At 53.6% G+C, this 20454-nt stretch overlaps 1 protein-coding gene across 4 annotated transcripts in view; it reads right to left on the bottom strand.

Annotated features, from left to right (window-relative positions):
* PPIL2 (peptidylprolyl isomerase like 2) overlaps positions 1 to 18826 on the bottom strand; it is a 28633-nt gene extending 9807 nt beyond the window's left edge. For 2 of the 4 annotated variants that reach the window (XM_057745219.1, XM_057745220.1), the window contains exons 1-8: positions 17981 to 18244; positions 17314 to 17363; positions 16407 to 16452; positions 5492 to 5554; positions 4666 to 4717; positions 3039 to 3090; positions 921 to 1012; positions 393 to 482 (exon numbers count right to left, since the gene is read on the bottom strand). In XM_057745219.1, coding sequence (XP_057601202.1) covers positions 393 to 482; positions 921 to 1012; positions 3039 to 3090; positions 4666 to 4717; positions 5492 to 5554; positions 16407 to 16452; positions 17314 to 17363; positions 17981 to 18210 — 675 coding nt within the window. In that variant the 5' untranslated portion in view covers positions 18211 to 18244. Of the gene's footprint in view, positions 1 to 392; positions 483 to 920; positions 1013 to 3038; positions 3091 to 4665; positions 4718 to 5491; positions 5555 to 6073; positions 6201 to 16406; positions 16453 to 17313; positions 17364 to 17980; positions 18245 to 18763 lie in introns of those variants that run through there. The other 2 variants (XM_057745221.1, XM_057745222.1) reach the window with 2 other exon arrangements.
* Positions 18827 to 20454: the final 1628 nt, after the last annotated feature.

Here is a 20454-nt window from a genome sequence, read left to right as displayed (position 1 = left end):
CCCACCACGGGGAGGGCCGTGTGCCGGCCTCTGATTAGACGAGCAGGGGCCGTGGGGGCGTCTAGGTCACCCCCTGGGTTCTGGGGCCGCGTTTCTCATGAGCTCACTCGGGGCTCTCCGACCCCCCAGCAGGCTCTCCACCCGCCCCCGGGCGCCGCGAGCACCAGCCCGGTCCTCCCGCCTGTCACGGGGAGGCCTGGACGCACAGGCGGCTCTGGGGGCACGGGTGAGGGCCCTGACACAGCAGGGGCGGCCCCGGAGGGGAGCGGGGAGCCCTGGACCGAGCAGACGGCCTGTGCGGAGGCCCAGGGTGACCGAGGGCAGCGAGGGCGGGCGGGGCTCCGCCGACAGCCGGGACCCGTGCGGGCGGGGCTCCGGGAGGGGACGCACACCTGGAGGGTGATGATGTCCTGCCGGGAGAAGGGCGCGTCGGTCAGCAGGTCTCGGAAGTTCTTGGCCTTGATGTTCAGCTGCTCCACTGCCTACAGCCAGGAGGACGTCGCCATCACGGTGCCTGTCCCCCAGCCCGGCAGCCCAGAGCCCGCCCAGAGGTACAGGAAAGACGTGAGGGGACACGCGTGGGCCACCAATGGGCGGGGCTTCCCGGGCCCCAGGCAGCCGCTGTGGTCACACGTCTGTCTCCCAACGAGCCACCCGCCTCTGCTGAATCCATGACCCCAGCAACCCGAGGGACCGACCTCCAGGGACAGGCGTGAAAACGGCTTAGGGAGGGTTTCTCGCATCGCAGGCCCACGGCCCTGCCCTGGGCCTGCTGCCTGGACCCAGCCCACAGCAGGATGGGTATGGAAATTGGGACACCACCCCCCAACGTGCTCCCCTGGGGCGGAGCCAGGAGACAGGCTCCCCCAAGTGTCTTTGCCAATGCCTGTGGGGGGGCCCGGGGCTCCTGGAGGACCCACCTCGTGGGCGTAGACATTGCCGGTGGTCTTGATGGCCACGATGTGGCTGCTGTTGGTGAACACGGAGAAGAGTACGGGGCAGTGGTACTTCCCTGGGGAGGAGGCATGGGGGGCGGGTCAGACCGCGTCGGGGTCAGAGCAAGGGGCAGGCGGACCCCCGCATCGCACGGCCAGGGCGGCCCGAGGGACAGCCCGCTGCTCGAGCCCCTCCTCTGAGAGCATGAACTCCTGTGCGTCCTGCAAGACCCAACCCTGCAGGGCCGTCCTCGGCGGAGTCGGCCCTGTCAGCCCCCAGCCTGCCCGGCTCCTCCCCACCCCAGGCATCGGCCGGCGCTTCCAGAATCACTGGGCTGTCCCTTCGACCAGTTACCCTGCACGCCCACCAGCACCCGTCCTTCAGACCCTACCCGTCCCTGCACCTCCTGCACCCCTCGCCTGGGGTTACTGCTGCCCGCCCGCCACCAGGGAGCCTGCTCAAGTACATCCCAACCAGGACTCTGTAGGAAGGGGCGCCCTTAGAGAGGAGCGACCTCGAGTTGTGTAGACTCTAAAGGTCCTTATTTCGAAACTACAAAAAATAATTACGGCGCGTTCTGGAAGCTTGACCACGGGCTGGATACTCAGTGACACTAAGGAATTGCAACGAACTTTCTAGGTGTGATGACGGTGCTGGGGTTGTTATTTCTTAAGTCTTTAGCTTTCAGAGATGTGCTGAAGGACTTAAGCGTGAGACGCTATGCCATCTGGGATTTGCTGAAATCACCTGAGCAGGTGTAGAGAAGGAGCACAGGGAAAACCAGACAGGCCGCCTGCGGATGGGGGCCGACACTGGGGCCGGACACGGCGGGGAGGCGCCCGCTACTCTCTCTACCTTCTTCCCTTTGGCCGCGCCCCTGCGGCGGACGTGTGGAGTCCCAACTACTGGACCCCCAGGGCTCTCCCTAGTGCTATTTTCACGTCCCTGAAAATTTCAACTAAAAGACAAAACAAAGCCAAAAAAGGCAATCTCCAGATGCAAGTTGGTAGAAATTTTTAAAAAGGCCGAAGTCAGATCACGTCTTCTTGCTGGAAGCTCCGCGTGCTCCCGTGGTGCCCAGGCTCGCACCCCATCCCACCTGACTCCAGACCGTGGCGCCTTGCTTCCCTGCCACTCACACCTGTCTCGGCAACGCTGGGCTCCTGGCTGTGCCTCTGCCTGGAATGCTCTCCACCCCCCCGCCCCCCTGCAGATCTCCACGCAAACCCTGCAGCGCGTCCTCCTGCGACCCTCTCCCTCACCCTGCTTTCCTTCTGACCCTGGTGCAGGGATCTGGTTTCCGGCTGCCTCCCTCCCTTTTACTTCTCAAGAGGCCCGGCCGCGTCTGCTCTCTGCACACGGCAGGTGCTGCCTAAGTATGTGTGAGGGAGACACACGGAGGGCCTCCCGGAATCAGCCGCCCCAGAGCAGGGAGCCACACGGCACCTGGGGACCGGCCGCGGAGCACCCGCGTGTCCTCGCCACCTGGCGCCTGGGCTGCAGCCCCTCCTGGGCCTGCCCCGCCCGCCAGCTCCCACACCTCCTCACCGCGGCAGCGGCACACCCAGGGGATGGCTCCGGGCCCACGAGGACCTGAGAGCGAGGTCCGCGTCCAGGGTTCACCTTGGCACAGGCACAGGCACAGGCACCTGGCCGACAGCGGGAGGCGTGGAGGGTGTGAAGCAAGCCCCCGGGGCTGGGCGGGGCGCTACGCCGCGCGCTGAGCAGAAAGCAGCCCCAGAGCCACGCGGCACATCCGTCCGCCCCCCACACCCACTGCCCCGCCGCCCGCCCCGGGCCGCGGCCGGAGCCGCTTCTGTCTCCAGCGACGCGTGCACAGCCGTGGTCAGGCAGGGCCTGGGCCCCGCGGGGCCTACAGAGTGGCTCGCCCGGCCCGAGGGCCCCTGTGCAAGAAGCGCCCCGAGCCTGAGGGGTCAGCCCCCGCCCCCAGCATTAAACGATCCGGGCCTTTGAGAAGAAAGCGTCACATCTCTGAGAGATCAAAAACAAGCGTCCAGCCCGATGATAAAGGAACAAGAACCTGGAGAGAGGCCCCCTCGGGTCCTGCGGGCCAGCGCTCGAGGCTGTCAAGGATCGCTCACCTTCGCTGTTCTTTGCAAAGTTCAGCTTGATCAGGGACCTCCCGTCCAGCTTCTGAAAGAAGCACAGTGAACATCAACACGGACGCGTACGCGGCTCGCGCGCGGAGGCACACAGGCGCCCCAGCCACCGCTCTGGCAGCCCCGCCTCCGCGGCAGGGTGGTGGGGACCCCGGCGCACACCCAGCTCCTCTGCCGCGCGACGACCCAAGAAAGGCGGGACCCTGAGGTGCAGGGAGAGGAGCCAGCGTACCCAAATGCCAAGAGGGGGTGGGACGGGGTCCAGGACAGCAAAGCCAAGCCTAGCAGCCAGAGGACAGCCGCCCGGCGGGGAGGCCTCGGCCAGAGGAAGCAAGGGGGCGGCGGGGAGACCCTGGATGGGGAGGCGCAGGCAGCCCCTGAGGGCCGCCCGGAGGAGATGCTGGGCATCCTCCCACCAGGCCCAAGCCCGGCTCCGACCCACGTCCTCCCTCCCCGGCACAGACCCTGCACCCGCTCCCCCACAGCCGCCTCAGCCCTGCCTTCGTTAGCCAACCAGCCCCTGCACACCTGTGGACACACGGAGGCGGCCCCGCCCCAGGCACAGCCAGCCCAGGGGGACCCACACACAGCACCCTCCTCCGGGGGCCCCGGGAGGTGACGGGCTCACGGCAGCTGACACCACAGGGACCACTGTCGGGCTGCAGCCGCGGGGGCTCTGGGCACGGGCCCCACGTGAGGATGCACCAGACTCCCCGACAGGATGCCCGCAGCGGAGCTGCTGGCCAGGCACAGGTGGTGGCGTGCGTGGGGCCGGGGAGCGGCCACCGACAGCAACAGGAGACAGAGGACACGGGGCCCGTCGTGGACAAGGAAACACCGAGCCTGAACACCCCCGCCGATGGCAAAGTGCAGGCGCCCATCCAAAGAAGAGCCCCAGCCTTGACAAAACCTCAGCCCAATGCCAGGAAAGGCAGTGCACCCCCAAAACAAGGTCTCCGCCAAGGGCCCCAGGGCACACACCTGCCTCCAGGACACAGGTAACAAGAGCACAGCTGAGCACAGACCGAACCCCCGACACTTCACGCGTCCGGGGCTGGCGGCCAGAACCCCACGCACGCACTCGCCCAGCTCCCTCCCGCCAGGACCCCCACACCTGCATCCTCCCAGGCCTACCCAGGGGCGACGACAGGGACAGCCTCCACTCTCCACAGAGCCCACGGGGCCTCATCCCGGCAGGCAGCGCTCTGACCACCGCCCAGCCCAGCGCCCAGCTCCGCGGTGCCGGGCCCACACCACCTGCCGCTCCCCGCAAGCAGGCCAGATTCCATCAGGCTGACCCCTGGGGGAGCCAACCTGGCCTCAGGGTCCGCAGAAGGCCCCGCCCTCCCTGCCTGCGTGGCTCAGCCCACCTCCAGGCCCATCTCCCGCCCCGCTGCGGCCCCTCCTCGGCCTGCACCCTGGCCCAGGCTCCCCCAGCACCTCTAGAGGGTGCACGGCCACGGATGCCACCCCGCTTCCACCCTCACCACCCGGCAGTCTGGTCCCCACGCAGCAGCCAGCGCCTTCCCTACACGCCAGAGAGGACCACTGTGGGTCCCCACCGCGCTCGTGTGTCCGTGACACCCAAAGCTCCTGCACAGCCACCTACCTCTCCATTGCTGGGGTTGGTCCCGTACTTCTTGAGCCAAGGAACGATGCTCCTGAAGGAAAGAGGCCAGAGTGCGTCAGCCCGTGGTCGGGACAGCCTGCCTCCTGGGGAAGCTGGAAGGGGCCGCGCGCCACTTCACGCTTTGCCTCCGCGGACAGAGTAGGGGAATATCTCTGGCTACATGGGCTTCAAAGTATGTTCAGGGTTTTTCTGCAGTTCTGCACAAACGTGTATGAACAATACTCACGGAGAAAGATGTGCACACAATGAGATTCTGGGCCAGCATCAAAAATCAAACTTGCAGAGAATTCTGAATGACATGGGGGAGAAGCTCTCATCCAACTTAGTGCAACAGACCCAGAGTCGTCTTCACAGCACCGTCGCCAGCAGGCTAGCCCACACTCCCAGAAGGAGGAGTGCGCACGTTGCTGTGCTTACCCTGGCCAGCGTGAGGACGGGAAATTTTCCCTTTTACTTGGAAGTACTTTCCAGATTTTCTAAAGTGAGTCTGAACCATGAGACAATGACAGAAGTTGGCTTATGTTGGAACATAAAACTGAGCATAAGGCTTCCAAGTGCAGCTCTGGGAAAGCGTGTACCTTAACGCGAGAACTGAGAGCTACGCAGGTGCAGGGGTGCCGGGGGAGGCCAACGCCCCCCCAGGCAGAGGTCGCAGCAGCACTGCCACCTCACGCCGGAGGCCCACCCAGCGCGCCCGAGGCTGGCGGGACCTCGGCGTGGCCGGAGCTGGCCCCACACCCCCTTCCTGAGTGGGTGTCAACAGTCTCACCACACTCGCTAGCTCAGAAGTCAAGGGGAAACTCACAGCAAGTCAAAGACGACGCCTTCGGGGGTGCAGACCGGGTAGACGAAGGGCTGCAGAGAGAGGCTGAGGAAGGAAGGACAGGGTCACTGTTGTGCACTGTCCACCCCCAGGCGACTCCGGGGGCCCCCGCGGTTCGGGGGGGCCCCGCCTGCTCCTGGCCACGCAGAGTGCACTGCTCTCCCCACGCTTCCAAGGCGCGGGCACGTGACTCAGGCGAACTCTGGCGCTCAGGAGCCCCGGGTACGTCCTGAGGCGGGGACGTAGGGGCTGAAGGCCACGTGCTGCCTGGCGGGGGGTCTGCCTAGGAAAAGCAGGGCCCGCAGGCGAGAAGGACGGAGGCCCTCCTTGCGCCGATAACCTTTTCTCTGGCCCGGGCACGGGGTCTTCATCATTAGCCCTCAAGAGGCCGGGCTGGCCTGGCTTGTTTGTGCCTTGGTCACCTACCAGTTTGGTCAGCACAGGTCAGGCCCCAGGACCTGGACAGCCTGGCAGCACGGGGGTAACCTCCCCAGAGGCTGCCCCAGGGAGCCCTCGTGGGGAGGCCTCACCACTGCCCTCTCTGGCCCAATCTTCCACGCTAACCCAGGGGTGCTGCTGGGGACTGAGCAGAGCAGGACCCAGCCAGGCAAGCTCCCAACAGCCAGACAGCTACACGCATCTTCTCCCGACGGACCCAAAGGGCACATCCTTGAAACACGTTACCCAGAACCTATGGTAATTTAAAAAAAAAATGGGTGAGACACAGAGCAGAGGCCTCTTGGAGAAAGTGGGAACCAAAGATTTCCACAGAACCAGCTCACAAGACTGCAGGCCCAGGAGACTGAAGACAAAACTGGTGGCAGCAGTGGGAAATCCGGCTGACGACGCCTGGGCCTCACTCGTTCACGCTCCCCGAGCAGGTGAAACAGGTGGAGCCCACACTCACCACGCAGGAAGCCTCCCGGGACCCCCGGGCAGACCCAGCAGCTGTGCCCCCAGCCTCCCCTGTCCCCTCACTGCCCCATGTATTGGCTGACCTGCCTCAGCGGGGTGCTGGGATCACCAGGAGAGCTTGGTCAGCTCTCAAGGCCCACCCTGACCTGTGCACTCAGAACTCTGCTCAAAGTGAGAGGAGGACAAGGCGGGAGGATGCTCTGCAGACAAACGTGTCCAGGACAGAGCTGACTGTGGCTCAGACTTGGGGAGACAGGCCCAAGGGGACCACCAGACCCGCCCACTCACCCAAGCCCCAATGTGTTGGGGTTCATTGGCCTAGCGAGGGGGCACCTGAGTGGCTCTGCAGCTGGGCCCCCTGCCCACACAGGGACCTACACTCCCAGGGGAGGGGAGGGGCCCACGGTATCAGGACTATCACTGCTGCTGTTACTCCTTAGACTCTGGGCCAGAAGGAAAGCAGGAACGCCTGAAGCTCGGAGTCAGACCACTGAGCTCAGGCCTCAGTGGCACTGCTTGCTGGGCGGGACGCCTGGGCGAGGGACCCCACTCTTCAAGGCACCGATTCTCTCACCTGCAAGGCAGGCTTGACAACAGAGCCCACCTACCTCAGCAGGTAAGAACAACGTCAAAAGACAGTGCACCCAGGAGGCAACAAGACGGCGGCATGGGTGGGCGGGGAGTTTGCGTCTCCCCACGACAAGGGCACCTGCCAGGCGCTGGGGGGGGACCGCAACGCCCAAGGAGGTGGGAGGAGCCCCCAAACGACCAGGTAGGATGTGGGGGGATCGAGGGGGGAGGAGAAGTGGAGGCCAGACAGGACTGGTGCCCCTGAGGGGTGGCCGGGAGAGGGGAGGGGTTCCCACCCCAGAGGGACCCTCAGGGCGTGGAGGATCGGGGGAGCACGCCTAGCACACCCCCTACCCAGTCAGGCCCCAGGAAGCCTGCTGGGCTCCCAGGCCGGGTCCTCCACCCTCCGAGGCCCCCTCCAGCCACGGTGGTCCTAGGGGTATAGGAGGAAGGGGGGTGGAGGGGCGGAGAGGCGGATGGGGAGAACCTTCTGGGATCAGGGGACCAGGGGAAGCGCCCTGTGCATTTCTGTCACCCACTCGGCCCCAGGAAGCCTGCTGAGCTTCCAGGTCTGGTGCCCAGACTTCCAGGGCGCCCCCAGCCATGTGGGTCCTAGGGGCATGGGGCGGGGGTGAGAAGAAGAGAGGCCAACAGGGAGGAAGTCTCCAGGGCGGGAGGATGGGGGGACACACCTAGCGTTTCCCCTGCCACTTGGGCCCAGGGAGCCTGCTGGGGACCCAGCCCTAGTCCTCCGCCCTCTAAGGCCAGAGGCACTCCTGGGCCCCTCCTGCCTCATTGGGCCTAAGCCCTACTCCCCACCTCCCCCACTTTTCTGGCCCTGGGGATCCTAAACATAGGCCCCACCCATGCCTAAGCCCCGCCCTCCACAGCCAAGGCCTTTTCCAGCTATTTTTTTTTTCTCCTCTTTTTTGCTACTGTGGTTCTGTTTTACCTTCTGGTTGTTATAGCATCTGTATTTTTATTTTTTCTAACATATCTGTTAGTTTTGTAATCTTATTTAATTTTTTACTTTGTTACTGTTCTGCTCCTTTTTTTCTTTTTTTTTGGCACCCCACACAGCTTGCAGGATCTTGGTTCGCGAGCTGGGGGTCAGGCCTGCGCTCCTGGGCTGGCAGCGCTGAGTCCGAACCACTGGACCAACAGAGAAGCTCAGACCCGAGGGAAGAATACTTGTCAGAGGGAGGTCTCCCAGAGGTCCTCAGCTCTGCACCAAGACCCGGCTCTACCTAACAGCCTACGAACTCCAGGGCCGGAAGCCTCAGGCCAAACAATCAGTAAGACAGGAACACAATCTCACCCATCAAACAGCAACAACAACAACAACAGAAAAAACATGACAAAAAAAAATGTCACAGGTGAAGGACAAGGTAAAAACCTACAAGACCAAATAAATGAAGAGGAAATAGGCAACCTACCAGAAAAAGAATTCAGAGTAATGATAGTAAAGATGATCCAGCATCTCAGAAATCAAAAGGAGGCACGGATCGAGAAAATATAAGAAATGTTTAACAAAAATCCAGAAGAACCACAGAACAGTCTGCGATAAACATCACAAAAGCTGAAATGAAAACCACCCTGGGAGGAACCAACAGCAGATTAACTGAGGCAGGAGAACCGATAGGTGAACTGGAAGACAGAGTGGCGGAAATCACTGCCAAGGAGCAGAATAAAGAAAAAAGAATGAAAAGAATTGAAGACAATCTCAGAGACTTCTGGGGCAACACTAAATGCACCAAGATCCTCATTATAGAGGTCCCGGAAGAAGAAGGTAAAATGAAAGGGTCTCAGAAAATATTCAAAGAGATCATAGTGGAAAACTTCCCTAACATGGGAAACAGTCACCCAAGTCCAAGAAGTGCAGAGAGTCCCATGCAGGACAAATCCGAGGAGAAACACAGCAAGACACATGTTGATCAAACAACCAAAAATTAAATTCAAAGGAAAAATATTAAAAGCAGCAAGGGAAAAGCAAAAAAATAACATAGAAAGGAACCCCCATAAGGTTATCAGCTGATTTCTCAGTAGAAACTCTGCAGACCAGGAGTGGCAGGATATACTTAAAGTGATGAAAGAGAAAAACCTACAACCAAGATTACCCAGAAAGGATCTCAACGGAGACATCAAAAGCTTTACAGACAAGCAAAAGCTAAGAGAATTCAGCACCACCAAACCAGCTTTACACCAAAACACTAAAGGAACTTCTCTAGGCGAGAAACACAAGCGAAAAAAAAAGACCCACAAAAACGAACCCAAAACAACTAAGGCAATGGCAACAGGAAGGCACCACTGAACGTACATGGATTCAGTGCTCCAACCAAAGACCAGGCTGGCTGAACGGGCACAAAAACAAGACCCACACAGCTGTCTACGAGAGACCCACCTCAAAATGAGGGACATGTATACAATGAAAGTGAGGGGATGGAAAAAGAAAGTTCATGCAAATGGAAGTCAAAAGACAGCTGGAGTAGTGATACTCATATTAGATAAAACAGACTTTAAAGAATGCTATAAGAGACAAGGAAGGACACTACTTAATGATCAAGGGATCAATCCAAGAAGATGATATAACAATTGTAAATATCTATGCACCCAACACTGAAGCACAGGCTAACAGGTAAAAAAGAGGAAATCAACAGTAACACAATAGTGGGGGACTTTAACACCCCACTTACACCAACAGACAGATCATCCAAACAGAAAATTAATAAGGAAACACAAGCTTTAAATGACACGATAGACAAGATTTGATATTTATAGGACATTCCACCCAAAAGTAGCAAACTACACTTTCTTCTCAAGCGCACACAGAACATTCTCCAGGATAGATCACATCTCGGGTTACAAACCAAACTTTAGTAAATTTAATAAAATTGAAATCGTATCAAGCATCTTTTCTGACCACAATGCTATGAGATTAGAAATCAATCAGGAAAAAAACACAAATACAGGACTTCCCTGGTGGTGCAGTGGATAAGAATACACCTCCCAACAAAGGGAACACGGATTTGATCCCTGGTCCAGGAAGATCCTACATGCCATGGAGCAACTAAGCCCATGCGCCACAACTGCTGAGCCTGCGCACTATAGCTCGCAAGCCACAGCTATGGAGCCCATGTGCCACAACTACTGAAGCCCATGCACCTAGAGAGCCCATGCTCTGCAACAAGAAAAGCCACCGCAATGAGGCCTGTGCACAGCAACAAAGAGTAGCCCCCGTTGACCACAACTAGAGAAAGCCCACCTGCAGCAACAAACACCCAACACAGCCAATAAATAAATTTAATTATTTTTCTTAAAAACCCACACAAATACATGGAGGCTAAAACAGTGTGCTACTAAATAACCAAGAGACCACTGAAGAAATCAAAGAAGAAGTAAAAAAAAATACATAGAAACAAATGACAACAAAGACACGATGACCCAAAACCTATGGGACGCAGCAAAAGCAGTTCTAAGAGGGAAGCTTATAGCAATTCAATCTCACCTCAAGAAACAAGAAAAACCTCAAATAAACAATCTAACCTTACACTTAAAGCAACTAGAGAAAGAAGAACAAAGAAAACCCAAAGACAGTAAAAGGAAAGAATCATAAAGATCACAGCAGAAATAAATGAAATAAAAACAAAGAAAATAACAGCAAAGACCAATAAAACTAAAAGCTGGTTCTTTGAGAAGATAAACAAAATTGATAAACCTTTAGCCAGATTCATCAACAAAAAGAGGGAGAGGACACAAATCAATAAAATTAGAAATGAAAACGGAGAAATAACAACTGACACCACAGAAATTCAGAGGATTATAAGAGACTAATACAAACAACTATATGCCAATAAAATGGACAACCTCAAAGAAATGGACAAATTCTTGGAAAGGTACAATTTTCCAAGACTGAACCAGGAAGAATTAGAAAATATAAACAGTAATGAAACTGAATTAAAAAAATCTTACAACAAACAAAAGTCCAGAACCAGATGGCTTCACAGGCGAATTCTATTAAACATTTAGAAAAGAGCTAACACCTATCCTTCTCAAACTCTTCCAAAAAACTGCAGAGGCAGGAACACTCCCAAATTCATTCTACAAAGCCACCATCACCCTGGTACCAAAACCAGACAGAGATATCACAAAAAAAGAAAATTACAGACCAATATCACTGATGAACATAGATGCAAAAATCCTCAACAAAATACTAGCAAACAGAATCCAACAACACATTAGAAGGATCACACACCATGATCAAGTGGGGTTTATCCCGGGGATGCAAGGATTCTTCAATATATGCAAATCAATCAATGTGATACATCACATCAACAAATTGAAGGATAAAAACAATATGATCATCTCAATAGATGCAGGAAAAGCTTTTGACAAAATTCAATACCATTTATGATAAAAACTCTCCACAAAGTGGGCATAGAGGGAACCTACCTCAACATAATAAAGGCCATATATGACAAACCCACAGCAAACATCATTCTCAGGGGTGAAAAACTGAAAGCACTTCCACTAAGATCAGGAACAAGACAAGGATGTCCACTCTCACCACTCTTAATCAGTATAGTTTTGGAAGTTCTAGCCACAGCAATCAGAGAAGAAAAAGGAATAAAAGGAATCCAAATTGGAAAAGAAGAAGTAAAACTGTCACTATTCACAGATGACATGATACTATACATACAAAATCCTAAAGACATCACCAGAAAACTACTAGAACAAATCAATGAATTTGGTAAAGTTGCAGGATACAAAATTAACATACAGAAATCTCTTGCATTCCTATACACTAACAAAGAAAAATCAGAAAGAGAAATTAAGGAAACAATCCCATTTCCCATCTCAACAAAAAAGAATAAAATACCTAAGGATAAACCCATCGAAGGAGGCAAAAGGCTTGTACTCAGAAAAGTATAAAACACAGACAAAAGAAACCAAAGATGACATAAACAGATGGAGAAATCTACCATGTTCTTGGACTGGAAGAATCAATATTGTGAAAGTGACTATATTGCACAGCAATCTACAGATTCAATGCAATCCCGATCAAATTAACAATGGCATTCTTCACAGAACTGGAACAAAAAATTTTACAATTTGTATGAAAATTCAAAAGACCGCAAAAAGCCAAAGCAATCTGAAGAAAGAAAAATGGAGCTGGAGTAATCAGGCTCCCCAACTTCAGACTATACTACAAAACTACAGTAAATCAAGACAGCATGGTACTGGCACAAAAACAGAAACATAGATACAGGACAGAAAGCCCAGAGATAAACCCACGCACCTATGGTCACCTCATTTATGACAAAGGAGGCAAGAACACACAACGGAGAAAAGACAGTCTCTTCAATAAGTGGTGCTGGGAAAACTGGACAGCTACACGTAAAAGAATGAAATTAGAACAGTCTCTAACACCATACACAAAAACAAACTCAAATCGGATTAAAGATCTAAATGTAAGACCAGACACTATAAAACTCCTAGAGGAAAACATAAGCAGAACACTCTATGACATATATCAAAGCAAGATCCTTTTTGACCTACCTCCCAGAATAATGGAAATCAAAACAAAAATAAACAAATGGGACCTAATAAAACTTAAAAGCTTTTGCACAGCAAAGGAAACCATAAACAAGACAAAAAGACAACCCTCAGAAAGGGAGAAAATATTTGTAAATGAAGCAACTGACAAAGGATTAATATCCAAAATAAACAAGCAGCTCATGCAGCTCAATATCAAAAAACAAAAAACCCCATCCTCAATGGGTGGAAGACCTAAATAGACATTTCTCCAAAGAAGACATGCAGACGGCCAACAAACACATGAAAAGATGCTCAACATCACTAATCACTAGAGAAATGTAAGTCAAAGCCACAATGAGGTCCTGACACCAGTCAGAATGGCCATCACCAAAAAATGTAGAAACAGTAAATGCTGGAGAGGGTGTGGAGAAAAGGGAACCCTCCTGCACCGCTGGTGGTAATGTAAGTTGGTACAGCCACTATGGAGAACAGTTTGGAGGTTCCTCAAAAAACTAAAAACGGAACTACCATATGACCCAGCAATCCCACTCCTGGGCATATATCCAGAGAAAACCAAACAGAAACATGTACCATAATGTTCACTGCAGCACTATTTACAATAGCCAGGACATGGAAGCAACCTAAATGCCCATCAACAGATGAATGGATAAAGAAGAGGTGGCACATATATACAATGGAATATTACTCAGCCATAAAAAGGAACGAAACTGAGTTATCTGTAGTGAGGTGGATGGACCTAGAGTCTGTCATACAGAGTGAAGTAAGTCAGAAAGAGAAAAACAAACAACATATGCTAACGCATGTATGTGGAATCTAAAAAAATGTTACTGATGAACCCAGTGACAGGGCAAGAATAAAGATGCAGATGTAGAGAATGGACCTGAGGACACAGGAGTGGAAGGGGAAGCTTGGATGTAGTGAGAGAGTAGCACTGACATATATACACTACCAAATGTAAAATAGATAGCTAGTGGGAAGCTGCTGCATAGCACAGGGAGATCAACTGGATGCTTTGTGATGACCTAGAGGGGTTGGGATAGGGAGGCAGGGAGGCTCAAGAGGGAGGGGATATGGGGATATATGTATACATACAGCTGATTCACTTTGTTGTACTGCAGAAACTAACACAATACTGTAAAGCAATTATACTCCAATAAAGATGGGGAAAAAAATACATGCATCTCTATGTTCATAGCAGCAATGTTTACAATTGCGAGGATATGGAAGCAATCTAAGTGTCCATCAACAGAGGAATGGATAAAGAAGATGTGGTACATACATACAATGGAATACTACTTGGCCATAAAAAAGAACAAAACAATGCCATGTGCAACAACATGGATGCAACCAGAGATGATTACACAAAGTGAAGTAATGTCAGAAAGACAAATACCATATGATATCACTTACATGTGAAATCTAAAATATGACACAAATGAACCTATCTACAAAACAGAGATCAGACTCGTGGTTGCCAAGGGGAGGGGGAGGGATAGACTGGGAGTTTGGGGTTGGTAGATGCAAACTATTACACTTAGAATGGATAAACAACAAGGTCCTCCTGTACAGCACCAGGAATTATATCCAGTCTCCTGGGATAAACCACAATGGAAAAGGATATTTTTTTTAAATGTCTGTATGTGTGTACTCACTGAGCCACTGTGCTGTGCAGCAGAGACTGGCACACTGTAAGTCCACTAGACCACTTTAATTAAAAAAAAAACAGTGTGTGCCTAGTGGCTACCTTTAAAAAAAAAAGAAGACAGTATGGTACTGACACAAAAGAAGAAATATAGATCAATGGTACAGGACAGAAAGCCCAGAGATAAACCCACGTACCTATGGTCACCTAATTCATGACAAAAGAGGCAAGAACATACAACAGAGAAAAGACAGTCTCTTCAATAAGTGGGTGCTGGGAAAACTGGACAGCTACATGTAAAAGAATGAAATTAGAACACTCCCTAACACGATACACAAAAATAAACTCAAAATGGATTAAAGACCTAAATGTAAGACCAGACACTATAAAACTCTTAGAGGAAAAAATAAGAGAAACACTCTTTGACGTAAACCACACACGAGATCTTTTCTGACCCACCTCCTAGAGTAATGAAAATAAAAACAAAAATAAACAAATGGGACCTAATTAAACTTAAAAGCATTTGCACAATAAAGGAAACCATAAACAAGAAGAAAAAGACAAGCCTCAGAATGGGAGGAAATATTTGCAAATGAAGCAATGGACAAAGGATTAATCTCTAAAATATACAAACAGCTCATGGAGCTCAAAATGAAAAAAACAAACAACCCAATTAAAAAGTAGGCAGAAGACCTAAATAGACATTTCACCAAAGAAGACATACGGATGGCCAAGAGGCACATGAAAAGCTGCTCAACATCACTAATCATCAGAGAAATGTAAACCAAAACCACAGTGAGGCATCACCTCACACCAGTCAGAACGGCCACCATTAAAAAAACTACAAACAATAAATGCTGGAGAGGGTATAGAGAAGAGGGAACCCTCCTGCACTGCTGGCGGGAACGTAAATTGATACAGCCACTAAAAACAGAGCCACCAGATGACCTGGCAATCCCAGTACTGGGCATATACCCTAAGAAAACCATAATTCAAAAGAACAGGGACTTTCCTGGTGGCACAGTGGTTAAGAATCTGCCTGCCAATGCAGGGTACATGGGTTCTATCCCTGGTCTGGGAAGATCCCACATGCCACGGAGCAATTAAGCCTGTGCACCACAACTACTGAGCCTGCACTCTAAAGCCTGCATGCCACAATTATTGAGCCCACATGCTGCAACTACTGAAGCCCGAGTGCCTAGAGCCCATGCTCCACAACAAGAGAAGCCACTGCAATGGGAAGCCTACACACCACAACGAAGAGTAGCCCCCACTCTCTGCAACTTGAGAAAGCCCGCGCACAGCAACAAAGACCCAAAGCAGCAAAAAAACAGAAAACAAAACAAAAAAAAACCACAAAAGGACACAGGCACCCTTGGGGTGTTCACTGCAGCACTATTTACAATATTTACACTATTACAATATTTACAACAGCCAGGACACGGAAACAACCTAAATGTCCAACGACAGATGAATGGATAAAGAAAATGTGGTGGTATGTATATACAATATTACTCAGCCATAAAAAGGAACAAAATTGGGTCATTTGTAGAGATATGGATGGACCCAGAGTCTGTCATACAGAGTGAAGTCGAAAGAGAAAAACAAATATCGTACATTAACGCATATGTGTGGAATCTAGAAAAATGGTACAGATGAACGTATCTGCTAGGGCAGAAATGGAGACACAGGCTAGGGAAAGGACCTGTGGACACGGAGGGAAAGGAGAGGGTGGGACAAATTGGGAGACTGGGATTGACATATATGCACTGCCATGCGTAGAAGAGAGAGTTAGCGGGAACCTGCTACAGCACAGGAAGCTCAGCTCAGTGCTCTGTGACGACCTAGACAGGTGGGACCGAGGGGGTTGGGAGGGAGGTGCAAGAGGGAGGGGATGTAGGTACACATACAGCCGATTCACTTCAGTGTACAGCAGAAACTAACACTGTAAAGCAATTAAACTCCAATAAGAAATAAAAAAACCCACAAAATTTAAAAAATAAAGAAAAGAAAAAGACAACACACGAAAACAGAGACACAGAACAAGCAGAAAACCAGCCACTGCTAGGCCACCCTCTCCAGGTCCAGGGAAGATCTGGGTGGGGGAATGCAGACAGAAGCTGCACCTGCACCTCCAGGGATCAGATTCACCGTCGAACAGCTGAGTACCCGAGAACAAACCCGAGGGAAAGGTTAACCTCTCCAGACCCTTACCTGCAGTGGTCAAAAGGTAGACGACGAAAATTTGTTTGTGGGATATCTGTGTAAAATGAAAATAAAGGACAAAAAACATATTCTGTAAAAAATTTCACAGATGTGAACCCACCACCAAGTCAACTACATCCTGAGAAAAGGTGCGTGTAAGTCACGGGGATGACACACAGCGCACGGGGAGGAGAGCCAGTAACAGCGTGGCAACTCTGTGGTGACGGGTGGTAACCAGGCTTATCTGGGGTTCTACTTCGCAACACAGAAATATCAGATCACTGTGCTGTGCACCTGGAAGTAACACTGTGTTGTACGTCAATGATACGTCAATAACAATAATAAAGCAAAACCTGCTAAAATGAAGAAATAAAAAAAGAAAAAAGAAAACGCTGGTGTAGATTACCTAGTGCAAAAATTGCCGTGGACTAAAATCTTTCTATAGACAGAACCAAAACATGGGGTACATGACGACAGAGCTTAGAGGAAAAAGTACCCACCACGGGTGGATTTCTGCCACAACCCTCACTAACGCCCCTGCTGTGGGTCTCCCTCTTGGCTCTGCTTTCCAAGAAGGCTATGCCACTTTCGCTCCCGTCAGCTGTCGTGACAGTGCTCTTTCCACTGCAGCCTTGAGAGCTCTGGATGTTGTCATTCTTTGTATTCTTTATTAACTTAATAGAGAAAATATTATTTTAACCTATGTTAAAAAAAAGTCACCACCAAGATTTAACATTTTCTCTGATGTTTACTGTATTTCCTCTATTGTGAGCTGTGTCCTCAGTGCATTTGTCGACTATAGTTTCCACGTTCTCGTTAATTGTTCATTTTTACAGGCTCAGTGTACAGTGAAGACATCATTCCTTAACTATACCCACATCTGCACCAAAGGGAACAGAAGGATTTCATGCCTTACCTGGTTTCTTACCACCATAGAAGTGAGTGTATTCAGCACAGGTAATGTACCTGAAAAGAGAAAGACTCTTACTATCACCCCCTTTAGAAAGAAGACAGAGTCTGCGGAAGTAAGAAACTGATGACTGAATCGTCTCACTCATTTGGCAAATGCTGAATAAACACCTACGATGTGTCAGGCACACAGCGATAAACACGAGAGAACGAGGGGACGCACAAACCCGCAAGCAAGCCCAAACGGCCCTGCTCTGAAGGAGATGAACTGAATTTAACAGCCGGCTTAAGGATGAGGAGCAGCTGGCCACGTGAAGACCTGCGCGGAGAGCTTTCCTGGCAGAGGGATCAAGCAGGCTAATAATGCATACAGGCTCTGAGGCAGGAAAAGCTGGTGTGTCCCCAAAGAAGGGCAGGGTCACTGAAGAAGAGCGCGCACGGGGGTGCGGGGACGCTGATGACGGAGACAGGGGTGGTGGTCGCATCCCGAGGGGCCTCGCAGGCCGTGGGAGGACTCTGGATCTGCTTCAAGCGGGACGGAAGGGCCCTGACCCAGCATAAGTCCTCAAAGCACCGCTCTGGCTGCTGTGCGCAGAGGGTCACTGCAGGGAGGCAGCAGAAACCCCATCAGAGCGCGACTACAAAGCGCCAAGAAGCGGCTGCATAACCTCCACCTGTGGGAGGACTGGTGGAGGAGGGAGAAGCGGTCAGGTCCTGGAAGAGCCAGCAGGACGGACTGATGGACGGGAGGCAGAGGGCGCCGAGGAAAACTCGCAGGCTTCTGACCCCAGCGACCCGAGCGGCGGTGGGACCACGGAGATGGGAAGCTGGGGGCGGGGCAGGCGCGGGCGCAGACAGGCAAGAGCTGCTTCCCCGTGGGGCACGCTGCATCCGAGAGGTCCATCACGTCTCCCAGCCCAGACCGGACAGACCACCCGTAAAGGAAACCTGGGGGGCGACACCTAGGCGGTCGGCGAGGCGGAGCAGGATCCAGCAGAGGCCCCCGACACAGCCTGAAGACAGAGTGTGGCGTCCCGGACACCGACGAAGGGCCTCAGAGGGACGGAGGGGGCCAGCCGCGCCCCACGCCGCCGAGAAGCCCACCGAGAGGAGGCCTGAGAACTGCCCCCCGGACGGAGCCCCTCGGAAGCTGCGGGATGCCAACGAGAGCAGAGCGGGGGGCAGAGCCCGAGCGGAGCGGGTTCCCAGGGAAGGCCGAGAAGGAGTCGACGTAGCTCTCCCTCGTCTCGCCATGAAGAAAACCAGAGGAGCTCGGCGGCAGCCGCCGGGGCCGGGCGGCTCCGCGTCAGCGGGACGAGGCCGCGGCCCGCGAGCAGGCGGGGGCCGGGAGCCGCGCGCGGCGAGGGCCGGGCGGGCCGGGGCGGAGCCGGCGAGAGGGCGCGACGCCGGGGCGGCTCGGGGGAGGGGCGCGCGCGGCGTGCGGCGGCTCGGCTTACATCTTGTCCTTCTGGTGCTGTCGCTTCCCCATGGCGGCGGCGGCGGCGGCGGCGGCGACGACGGCGGCGACGGCGGCGGCGGGGCCAGAGAGCGCGGAGAGACGGCGACGCACAACCCCCACCGCGGCGTCGGGGCCAAGCTCGCTAACTACTTCCGGGCCTCGCGGGCCCGCCCCGGAAGCGGGCGCGGCGCACGCCGGGAACTGTGGTCCCTGGCGCCCGGTGCGCATGCCCGGCGGGAGCGGCGGGCCCCTGGGAGCCTGGGCTGAGCGCCCGGTCGGGGCGGAGCTGCTCCCGGTCGGGGCGGAGCTGCTCCCGCCTCGGAGCCCCATCTTCCCGGGGGCGTCTTTCCGGACCGCTTCGCCTGCCCGCCCCGCCCCGGCTCAACGCCATCCCCACCCAGAACCTCCCCCCCCGCCCCCGGTTTGATCTGATTCCTGGGGTCGACCCCTTGGAGCCCCAAGTCCCCCCAGCCTCGGCCCCATCTCCGCTCCCCCCGCAAGCAGACACCTCCGAAGCGACCTCCACATTCTCTGTCTGCCCGCTCCCCGCCCATCCGGCCCCCGCCGTTCGCAGGCCCCTCTCCTGGGCGGCCCAGGGGCCGGTGGCCATCAAGCCTGAAGGTCCAAAGCCCTAATAATCCCTTTGGTCTCTTCTGACCTACCCTCCTCTCGGCCGGACCACCACGCTTGTGTGCCCCGGCCAAGCCCTGGACCTCCCTCTACACTCAAGCACTGGGTGACCTTGCCCAGGCTCGTGGCTGTAAACCTGTATCCCTTGACTCCCAACAGTAAATGGCTAGCACTCGTGACCTCTACTTGGACACCCACTGAACTCAAATTTAACACGTCTGGTAGAAGCAGAATTCACCCCCTGTACCCCTAGTGTCCACTCTCATCAAGGGACCAGTGCCTACCCGGTCACCCCATACATCTCCATCTCAGCGCCCACAAGGGCTTATTCACAATCTGTAATCCTGTGCTAATTTACCTATGCACTGGCTTACCCCACACACAGACGGACACACACACACACACACACACACACACACACACACACGAGGATGGGACATGAGCTCCTTAAGGGCCCAGACCCCAATTGCTTGGTCTATCATCTCCTGTCCCAAGCAGGTGCAGGGCATACACAGGGCTCAACCAACATCTGCTAACGGCCAGCATCATTGGGCATTTTGAGGACTCACGTCTCACACGCAGGTTTGATTCTAAGGTCGGCGTGCAAGGTGATCAGAGTCACGTGTCTCTGAAATTCTTTAGGGACGTGCCAAGCTGGAAACTGACACACCAGCGCATCTTTCTCCCAGGAGGGAAGAGGTCCCTGTTTCTAAACCTGCACCCAGATAAGGCTTGTGTTTGGGAGCCAGGGGTAGTCTTGCAACTCAGTGGGGTCAAGTGAGGCCGAAAGGGGCCACAGAGTCACTGCAGGGAGAGGCAGCACCCTCCCTGCACGCGTGGCGCTTTCAAAGTGCACTGGGCTAAGCTCCCAGGATAGGTGCACGCGCGGGGACTCCGCTGAGCTGACTGCCCACTGTGTGCAGGCCCAGGCTGAAGAGCCTCCAGCTTGTGCTACCCGACCACCTCTTGGAGCTGCACAGCCCCTGGGGAGTGCGGCACAAGGAAGGCACCACCAGGGGAACTTTATTCATTCTCCGGCCGTGGTCTGTACATAAGAGG

Source organism: Hippopotamus amphibius, chromosome 8, assembly GCF_030028045.1.
Source record: "Hippopotamus amphibius kiboko isolate mHipAmp2 chromosome 8, mHipAmp2.hap2, whole genome shotgun sequence".
Classification (NCBI taxonomy): domain Eukaryota; kingdom Metazoa; phylum Chordata; class Mammalia; order Artiodactyla; family Hippopotamidae; genus Hippopotamus; species Hippopotamus amphibius.
The sequence above is the reverse complement of the archived record's forward strand: the minus strand, read 5'-3'. Positions and strand labels throughout refer to the sequence as shown.